Source organism: Abramis brama, assembly GCF_963993115.1.
Source record: "Abramis brama genome assembly, chromosome: 19".
NCBI lineage: Eukaryota > Metazoa > Chordata > Actinopteri > Cypriniformes > Leuciscidae > Abramis > Abramis brama.
In genome coordinates this window covers 24,690,801-24,701,874 of record NC_139981.1, presented here as the reverse complement: position 1 = coordinate 24,701,874, position 11,074 = coordinate 24,690,801, and the positions used below count along the sequence as shown (strand labels likewise).

The window sequence follows — 11,074 nt, the reverse complement described above, 5'->3', positions numbered from 1 at the left end:
GGCAACCAGGCTGTAGCAGGATAAAGAGGTTCCAGGAGGGAACCCGTAGCAGAGAATAAAAACTTGAGTCGATCCAGGGCGCAAGCTCACCTTCGGTAGCTGCCTGATAAGGACTGCTAAACTGATAGTAAGCGGCCACTAGCTTACAAAACCCAGCACCACTGTGAAACTACTCTCAGGGAGACCTGGAGAGGCCTACTTCCTGACAACCACAGTATGTGGGAGCTCACCTTCAGGGAGGCCTAGTGAAGCCTACTACCTGATTCCCACAATATGTGGGAGTTCACCTACAGAGAGCCCTAGAGAGGCCTACTACCTGTTACCAGATAACCACCTTAAGTGGAAACTCAAAGTATGCTGGAACTCAACTCCAGGGAGGCCTGGTGAGGCCTACTACCTGACAACCACAAAACGGGGAGCTCACTTTCAGAGAGGCCTGGAGAGGCCTACTACCTGAAAAACCATGCTAAGTTTTGTTTGGAAACGCACAGTATGTGGGAGCTCACCTCCAGGGAGGCCTGGTGAGGCCTAGTACCTGACAACCACAGTATGTGGGAGCTCACCTTCAGGGAGGCCTGGTGAGGCCTACTACCTGATAACCATGACATGAGGGAGCTCACTTTCAGGGAGGCCTGGAGAGGCCTACTACCTGAAAACCATGCTAAGTGAAAACACACAGTATGAAGGAGCTCACCTCCAGGGAGGCCTGGTGAGGCCTACTACCTGATAACCACAATATGCAGAAGCACACCATCAGGGAGGCCTGGTGAGACCTACTACCTGACAGCCAAGACATGTGGGAGCTCAACTTCAGGGAGGCCTGGTGAGGCCTACTAGCTGATAGTTCAAAAACCAGGAATTCAACTTCAGGGAGGCCTGTGGGGCCTGCCACCTAGTAACCACAGTATGTGGGAATTAACCCTCAGGGAGGCCCAGTGAAGCCTACTACCTGACCACCACAAAAAGTGGGAGCCCACCTTCAGGGAGGCCTGAAGAGGCCTACTATCTGAAAACAGTCTAACAGCTGGATGCTAAGAGCCTTAAATCCTGCTGCTTACAGTCCCAGGGCGGCCTGCTAAGGCCCGCCAGACTGGGCTTACTACTGCTGGGGACTCGCCTAACAGGGAGGCCTGGTCGGGCCTACTAGCTGATAGCGAGTCTATTCTGCTACTTTAACGAACACTGCTGGAACCATACTATTTAAAAAACTTTCTTATAGTTTTGTCCTAGTGTATGTTCCACAATGTTGGGACCCACCTTAGAGGAGGCCTGTTAAGGCCTACCACCCATCAGTGAGCCTACTACCCGAACTACCAAGGCCAACCACCAAAGGTGAGCTAGCCTAAGAGCCCTATTGGGGGCTACCCGGTCAAGGAGGCCTGCTGGGGCCTACTACCTAACCATGCAGCCTTCGTGGCAGCAAGCTGTTACTACAGCGCTTACAGCATCCTGGTACCTAATCACATTGCCAAAGGCAGTGTACTCAGCAAAAAGCAATACCCTTATAGCAGGGGAGTACAACATACGCCACTCTGCCTAGTGGAGGCCCCATTAAGGGCCTACCTACTATATGCATGGGCATCAGCTCATGGCAATGCTCTGGCTTCAAGGGAGCGGAGTTCAAAAACCAGAATGAAATGAGTTTGGAACTCCACGCTCAACCGGAGCCATCGTGGTGTGAGGTAGATAGATACAGAGCTGAGAAAGGAGTACTCAAAACTACCCTGAGTTAACGGGGGAGTAACAACCATATGCCCCTGAAAATTTAAACAGGGAGCGGGCCTGCAAGTGGCTCCAAAGGGTGACAGGGATTTATCCTGCGCCCAGCCTAGGGGAGCGGGGGCTTGCTTGCAAGCCAACCAACTTTCACCCATCGTTTGAGCGGTTCAGCTCAACGGGCTGAGTGGAGCCAGCTCTAGAGGCCCAATCATATGTTAGCTCTGTTCGGCAGGGTCTGGCAAACTATCACATCGCAGAGCAAAAGATGGCCTTACCCTGCCCGAAGGATCATACCTCAACTACCACCCTGCATTACTCTATCACCCCTGAATGCAGTGAAAGGGGCAGGCCTTGGCCAACAACTCCATTTATGGGAGGAGGCTGAAATCTAGGGGAGGAAGCCAAAACACATAGGAATGCGGCAGCTATGCTTAGCAGAATGCCTCCACTATCGCTAGCATAGCCTAGGCCAGCTACAGAGGCGGCCCGGGTGAGGGCCAGCCTACAAGCATAGATCTACCTGAGGGCTCGGAGGGGCCACAGCCTAATATGTTGGGGGCTGCAAAACCACTCAACCTACTGAAACTCGCTCTTTTACAGAGTTCAGGGGAGCGATATACTCAGGATACCAATGTCAACGAACCGATAGGTCGGACATAAGACCTATCTGAAGCACTAGCGTCAGTCTATACTTAAAAGCAAAAAACCCTTCTTTTTTTTTTTTAAGAAAGACCAACTACTCTACCCCTGGGTGGCTAATAGCCCAAAAGGCTATTCACAGGAATGAGCTGTGGCACACCTCGCATAGTTCTCTGAAGATGTTATGACAAGAAGGCCATCACATACTCATGAAGGAAGCCAAAATTTTTCTTTAGCTTCTTCCTAATCATTCTAGCCACCTAACAGGGGGCGGCTTCAGGGCCCTGAAGTCAAAAACATACTTTACCTTATTCTCCTTGCAAGTGCGACCCCCTAGGTCTATACAGAGAACGAGGTCTGTAGAGAAATAAATGTCAGTGTTAGTTGTACACACAGATATTCTTAAAGGACCAATCAGCTCACCTGTGGCATGCGGAGTGAAGACTTCACCAGAGTTTCACAATAAACCTGGGGTCCACCACTTTTACATGCCTAAAGATATTGTCATGTTTGCAAGGCGCCCTTATATACATCCAGGTCGCGCGTTAATCATTCACGCTAATAATTCACGGGCTGTCGTTGGTCAACATGATTGCCGTGAGTTGATATTGATTTCAGATACCTGTCACGCCTGAGGCGTTCCCCAAAGCGTCAATGACGTAGTGTCGAGTTCCCTTTGAAAGGGAACCACTGTTTTCGCGTAAATGAATGGCCAAAACGCATAAAAAGTTTTCCGTTTTTAGTTGAAAACGGTGTCCTGTAAATGGCCCATCAGCCTTCACAGTCTGAGTACTGATCACGCACACATGTCACTCATCAGCCCTCATTACCTGCACTATAAAAAGCACGCATACACACCACCAGTAGTTGTCTGGCCTTGTCTGAAGAACACAGACTCATTGCCTGCAAACTTACCTAGGTTTTTCCTCTTCCATGTTGAAACCTAGTCATCCATCTGTGTGAGTGTATGTCTGGAAACCTGTAAGACAAAACCAGTAATCATCTTTCATAGGCTCTATTGCTGTTTCTATTCCTGCTCGTCATTACTTGCATTGAATTGTGTTCTTGCTGCTTCTATAAATAAACGTACCTGTTAATTGTTAATCTGACTCTACCATCGTCATTGTGTCCAAGCCCTGTTATTATGACAGAAATATTCCTTTAACAATATCAAAGCTCATGGTAGCTCCGTCTTAAAAGGTTTGTGCATAGTAATATATTTCTCTATGGAGAGGTTTACTTCCAGAACCCTGTTGTTGTGCTTCATTAAGTGATTAACTAAAAAAATCCCAAAGGACAAGCTTCCACTTCAAAGGCCTCCATCTAATCATTCCCTTTTCTTTCAAAATTTGTGAAACATAATGAGCTCAGTTCTCCTGTGTGTGCCATACGGGAACTTTATGTTGGGACACTGGGCTCGGCTGGCCTGGGGTGCGTTTCCCAAAAGTAACTTTTGTTGCAAATTCTATCGTTGCGACCATAGTTGTCTAACGATGCTTTTGGGAAATGCATCCCTGGTCAGGATAATCATTCAGGCTGATGCTAGGTGATGAATAGCATTCTTTATCAGTCACAACCTCTCCAAATAATCCCATAAATCACCACTACTGCTCCTATACCGTGACAACCGCTAACAGAGAGACAGAAATAAATCAATACTTGATAAAATATTTAAAAAATAAAAGGTATTAGGCACACACACACACACACACACACACACACACATATATATATATATATAAATCATTGTAACTTTGTGTGTTTTTGACTAATTTTGTCTAAATTCCAATATCGCATTTTGTTATTCCCATCATCATCAATGGTGATTCTCATTAACTGTACACTACTAAATAATTAATATCAAGATAAATAATTACTGCATTATCATATATATATATATATATATATATGATATAATGCAGTAATTATTTATCTTGATATTAATTATTTAGTAGTTTGAGCTACCAGTGAAAAGTTTTGGATCGGTAAGATTTTTAATGTTTTTAAAAGAAGTCTCTTCTGCTCACCAAGGCTGCATTTACTTAAAAAAACAAAAACAAAACAGTAATATTGTTAAATATTGTGACAATTTAAAATAACTGTTTTCTATTTTAATATGTTAAAATGTAATTTATTCCTGTGATCAAAGCTGAATTTTCAGCATCATTACTCCAGTCTTCAGTGTCACATGATCCTTCAGAAATCATTCTAATATGATGATTTGATGCTCAAAAAACATTCATTATTATTATCCATCTTGAAAACAGTTGTGTACAATTTTTTTTCAGGATTCTTTGATGAATAGAAAGTTCAAAAGAACAGCATTTATTTGAAATATAATCTTTTGTAACATAAATGTCTTTACTGTAACATTTGATCAATTTAATTCATCCTTGATGAATAAAAGTATTGATTTATTGATTTTAATAAAATAAAAATTCTTACTGACCCCAAACTTTTGAACGGTAGTGTTTAATGTTACAAAAGCTTTCTATTTCAGATAAATGCTGTTCTTTTGAACTTTCTATTAATCAAATAATCCTGAAATAAAAATGCAGGTAACTGTTTTAAACTGATAATAATGAGAAATGTTTCTTGAGCATCAAATCAGCATATAAGAATTATTCATGTTTAGTCCATCTCTGCAAAACAGACTTCAGGGTAGGAGATGGACTAAAAATGAACTCCCAAAACTTACTGCCAGATTCTGGAAGATGAATTCTTCAAACAGTGCTGGTCCTTCAAGAGTCACTCTCAATCTGTCTTAATAAAGCCTATAAAAAATGTATTTTACTACACTTCAGCTTGTGATTCTTATTAAGTGTGGGTCATTTTTTAGGATTCTTTACCTAACCTAAGTCTCTGAGATCCTGACAACTTGCACTTCTGGAGACTCCAGGTAGGTTGGAGTTCTGGAAAATGGTGGCGCTGGAGACTAAAGGGTTCCTGATGGTTTCACACTTAGTTCTTCACCTTAGTTCTTAATTCTTTTGCAGTTAACATGTGTCTTTTCTTCTCCACCTGTTTTTGTCTGACCCTGCTGACCCAATGAGCATTTCACTGTCCAATGGTCATGCCTTAACTGCAATTTCAAGTATTGCATCCTTCTTATGGGCATTTCATAATAGTTAAATCTTTTTTGGCTTATTTTATCTGTAAAACAAAACGTGCCTAATAACTATGCACACCTGAATATAAGGAGTTTTTCATTTCCAACCTTCATGAACAATTATATATCACTTATAAATGATTACATACAAATTAATAGTAGTTATTAATTCTGCACGCAGTGTACAAATATATCATTATTTGTTTTGCATTATGGGTGAAATATGACCATATGACTACCATTAAACAATATAATCTTGTGAGCATTATTCTCCTAATGTTTTGACTTTAATCTCAAAGGTTAATTTTTTTTTTTTTTTTACTCATTTTTTTTTTTTTTTTACGTTGCGGTTCAGGGCTTCCGTATGAAAATGCTTATTTTATAAAAAAAAAAAAAAAAAGCTGCTATAACTGCCAAATATTAAATTGAATATTACCATGCAGCATGAACACATTTAAGATTTTTAAAATCAATAATATTAAGCATATTACGATTATATTTGACAACCCGCAATAACCCAGCCATGCGAGGAGAAAAACTTTTATAAACTTTTGCTAACAGATTCAACGTGAATGTGTATTTATATCGGTTTGAATTACATATTAATATATTTTAGAACACAAAAAGTATGTCATTGCCCCATTTAGTAAGACCTTCTTATTCAAGCATTTGAATAATGCATCAGCAATAGTTAAAACAGAGAAAGCTCTGTAAAATATTATGTGGAAGTGATTCAAAACAATACTATGCCAAAACATGCAGAGAGGCCAGAAAGACCGGTTTCAAACAATAGAAATGGGAGGATAATAGAGATACAATTTCAAGAGCACTTGTTAAACTGTGCCAGGAGAAACAGTGGGCATGTATACTGTAGATGTGTGCAAGTAAACAAGAATCCCACTTATAACACTTACATAACCCAACTCAATAGTCTATGCATTTGTTCAATGCTCTCCCTAATTAACATCTTGATCCCGTCATCAAACAGAACTGGCTAAAATAGCACAGCGCTGTTTTCCATGAGGCTTTAGACCCACGTGCCGAAGATCCAACAGCCTCCCCAGAAACTCAAACAAGGCTCGGCTGCTAGGCAACCACAGCCGCCCCAGAGAAAGAAGACCAAGGGTTTCTCCACCAACAGCACTGGAAACGTTACATAAGATATTTAAGTGCTGTGGAGCTACAGGACCGAAACTGATAAGGAATGAAAACAACAGAAAACAATGACACTAGGATTGCAAAAATCACTCTTTATAACAAGAACTTTATATAGAACAATCTTTAACCAACATACAGTACAGATGATTACCGGGTATATAAATACTAAAAGAATTTAAAATGAACTAAAGAATTCAATAATTTTGTCCCTGAAAAACAAGACTCAGTATCTGAACATGTTGCAGCATGTGCAAAAAAATATTGCAGATAGAAAGAAAATTTTTCATGTGTTCAGTCATTCTGTCGTATATGTTGTAGTTATTTGAGAATATGGAAATCCACACCACAACTGTCAAGTTGTGAATATTGTTGGAATCACTGACAGTCTATCAGAATCCACCTGACTATAAAGAGTCCAAGCATTTAAAGTTGCAGTCGACAAAAATTGTAGAGTGCTCTTATAATAAAAATGAAAATTAGCCCATGATATACTCACCCTCAAGTCATCCTAGGTGTATATGACATTCTTCTCTCAGACGAATACAATCAGAGTTATATTAAAAAATGTCCTGGCTCTTCCAGGCTTTATAATGGCAGTGAATGGTTGTTTCTGTTTTGAAGTCCATAAAAGTTCATCTATCCATCATAAACAAACTCCACACGTCTCCAGGGGTTTAATAAAGGCGTTTGTGTAAGAAAAATATCCATATTTAAAACTTTATAAAGTAAAATAACTATAGCTTCCGGCCAAACGAACATACAGATTTCACTAAAGTCTAAAGCGCAACTTATGCGAGTAATGCGACGTTACTGCTGATATTTACACTACGCCAGGACGCACTACGCTACTTCTGACATCACAAGTTGTGTAAGTTGCACTTTAGGTGCAAGTAGACAGCGTATGGCCGTTTGGCCGGAAGCTAGAACTTTACTTTGTAACGTGTTAAATATGGATATTTTTCTTACACAAATGCATCAATTCGCTCCAGACAGCCTTTATTAACCCCCCGGAGTCGTGTGGAGTTTGTTTATGATGGATGGATGCAGTTTTATGGACTTCAAAACAGAAACAGCCATTCACTGCCATTATAAAGCTTGGAAGAGCCAGGACATTGGTTAATATAACTCCGATTGTATTCGTCTGAAAGAAGAATGTCATATACACCTAGGATGACTTGAGGGTGAGTAAATCATGGGCTAATTTTTATTTTTCAACTATCTCTTTAAGGTCACATTTTCTGTTGCTCTGTGAAATAGCGCAGATGCTTCAATGGGAATTCTCGCAGTCTGGAATTTTGTGTGACAGCAAAAAAGTCCCACATTGAATTTTGTCATATATTTTCATTTGCCACATTGATCAACAGAAAGCTGGGTGAGCGGTGCTTCATGCGTCGCTACTCTATTCACGACGGACCTTGTTTGCTTGTGAAATTTCACTAATGCGATCACGCTCCCTTTCAATCAAGAGCCAAAAGTGCAAAGTTTTTGCTATACAGTATGTGTCATTAAAGTGATTGAAAGCCAGCATTCCCTCCATATATAGGAGTGCCATAGATGTGTCAGAGTTCTCGTGGGATGATGGTGAAGGGCCGGATAGGGCAGCTGGACTCCAGCTCCAGTGCGGTGAGGAAGCAGTCGGGAGCCTGTGAGCAGCTTCTGCTCTGTAGCGCCTCCCCTAGGGCACTCCAGGCCTCGTGTGCCGTGTTATGCACTTGTATCGCGTCCCTCAGCATCTTCTCCCCGAGACCCAAGCGGCCTGTGCGCACCAACAACTTCCCCTGTGGACAGGAAGCGAGGGAGAGTTACACTGTTTTTTTGTTCTGATGCGTGATGTATTTTTGCAGAACTGTTCATTTTTTATATATTCTAGATTAAAAATTAAAATGCTTGTGGGCAAGAAAAATATGAGTGTAGGGAGTTTGTGATGGTGTGCTGATGTTATACATTGCTCTATAAATAAAAGAGTTTATTTATAAGGGAAGGGTATGGGTAAAGTGGAAAGGGGTCAACTTGGAATCAGTACAAAATAGTTGAGTAGACTCAACTGATTTAAAAAAAGGCCAGGCTCCAATTTTGAGATTCCTGGTGAGCCGGAGTTCATACATTATTTAATTGTTTCCCCATTACAGATTTTGTAACTTTACAAATGACAAACAATAGCACAAATAAATACAATAGAACAAAGATACAGATATGAGAGAGAGAGAGAGAGAGAGAGAGAGACTATAATGTATAAATTAAATATATTAATCCTATTAAAGCTAAATAAGTTATTCAGTCAAGATCATAGACTGTAAAAAATATGGACGTAGTGTCCATGACATCACCCGTAGGTTTCTGAAGAGCATTTTTGAAGCCCAAAGTGGGCGGAGCCTACCGTCGCCGCCCTATGGGATTGACACTCTTTTGCAGCCTGTCTCTAGCGGCCAGTCGGTGAATTGCAGTTTAAGTCACTTCCATGTTGGTTTCAGAAGAGAGACAGGAAGGTTGCCGCTTGGTCAAGATCAGATTTAAACAGTTTTTTTTTTTTTTTTTTTTTTACTTTTTATTGAGTTTTCTTTTTTAAAGTCAAGAAAAACAAAAATACAAAGCAAAAAGCAACTATACAAATCTAGAACCCACCCCATCCCACCCCTGGTAGACTTGATTTACTTATTTTGTAAATCAAATACAAACATAGAATGTAGACCCAAAAAACAATAACAATAATAATAATAATAATAAAAAGATAAAAATAAAAATAAATAAATTACATAGATGTTAAAAAAGTTGAAGATTTAAACAGTTTTTTTTTTATCTTGTTCTTTAATTAACATTAATGACACAAGACAGCAGCATGTATATTAAGCTACTGTCACTTTAAGATCAAATGCACAGTTCCGACACGCATCAGATTTTCCCCCAACTGTTTACGTTCATTAAGACTTTTTTATTTTAACGCAGTTAAAACAGGGCTTACAAGGATACTTGCCAAAACAGGCAGTTTGATGGAGCACCGATAGTGTGAGGACCCTATTGGAATTGCTCCGTTTATTATTATTGTGTGTGTATTCGTCTGTTTAAGAGTAAAGATGCAAAAGAGAACTCAGTTCAGTAATGGTTCGCGCTGTCTTGAGACGCAGCTCTCTCTGTGTGTGCTTTGTGTGTATGCGCACAGAACACAGTGCGAGGTGACCGAATTGAGTTTCTTTCACGTCCTGCGCTTGAACGGTTTATGAAGACCGCTGTCACGTTCTAATACTGCTTTCTAGTTTCTAAAAAACAAGTGGATTTTTGATACCAAAATCTCCCTCAAAATCTGGGGGTGAATTGAACATCGCACCAATGTTGCAATATGTCGTTTTTTGGTGTGGGGGCAGGATGGGAAAAGCCCGCCTGTGGAGCTGGGCCTGCATTTTAATTTTTTGTAATTCCCAATATCCCATTTTGTTATTCCCACTATTCTCATTGATGATGTTCATTAAACTCTAATTACTGAAAAAACAATCATCTGTACTCTACAGTACTCAATATTTAATATCAAGACCTATAGTATAAATACTGGATAATTTAAAAATATACACCTTTTGCATTACACTGACGAGAATCTTTTTTTTTTTTTTTTTTTGGGCAGGGGGGCATTATGGGTGAAATATGACCATATTTATGTTATCACTGAAAAATGGATTTCCCATGCCAGGTATTAAAATGTCTTGAGTAAATATTAGATAAAAAACTTCAGTGTATATATAGGTAAGCATTGCTGTGTAACACCATATGTTATTTTGATGCATAAAAATTATGAACATTTTTGATTGTGTTTGTTTGGTGAAATACAGTGTAGAAAAATGCTTTATGGTTATTTTTTAACTAATTTAACAAAAAAAAATCTAAAATTTACTTCACAATAATTGACTTTTTAATGAAATTATGATTTCTCTGATTTAAAGGCAATTTGGAGGGCAAGTACATCAATATCAAGATATATCAAATATGGTCAAAGGTTAAAATATATTTTTCTGCATTTTCAGGACAACATTACAGTTCAAACAGTAAAGCAAGGTCATGGGTCCAATTCCCAGTGAATGCATGAACTAAAAATTTGTGAAACTTTTTATTTTGAGGTTAAAAGCGTCTGCCAAATACATAAATGTTATTGTAAATTACTGGCAAGTCCTACACACAATTACCTAATTTGCAGCATAATATTACACATTTAAAATGTACAGTCTTCATTTCCAGGAAAATGAACCAGAAATATAGACTTGTTTTATAAATGTGTATCTATTGTATATTTACTAATGCTTTGGCAACGTGAAGCTAGTTCCCCATGCCAACAAAGCTTCTTAAATCTGAAATCTTAATGTAATATGCATTGTAAATCAATGGTATGAGATGAAAAGTGGGTTTATAACAACAGTGTATGTGCACAGTAAATTGGTGGTTATGCCTAGAGTTAAATTGTGTTAC

The 11,074-nt window shown here is 39.5% G+C and overlaps 1 protein-coding gene across 4 annotated transcripts in view; it reads right to left on the bottom strand.

Moving 5' to 3' along the window:
• Window positions 1-6,702: 6,702 nt before the first annotated feature.
• Window positions 6,703-11,074, bottom strand: part of ttc7a (tetratricopeptide repeat domain 7A) — a 79,328-nt gene continuing 74,956 nt past the window's right edge. For 2 of the 4 annotated variants that reach the window (XR_014603620.1, XR_014603621.1), the window contains 2 exons: window positions 7,752-8,403; window positions 6,703-7,194 (listed from right to left, as the gene is read on the bottom strand). Coding sequence is in view for 2 of the 4 variants with exons in the window: in XM_084093837.1 (XP_083949963.1) it covers window positions 8,185-8,403 (219 nt within the window). In the remaining 2 variants the exon portion in view is untranslated. Of the gene's footprint in view, window positions 8,404-11,074 lie in introns of all 4 variants that reach the window. The other 2 variants (XM_084093837.1, XM_084093838.1) reach the window with 1 other exon arrangement.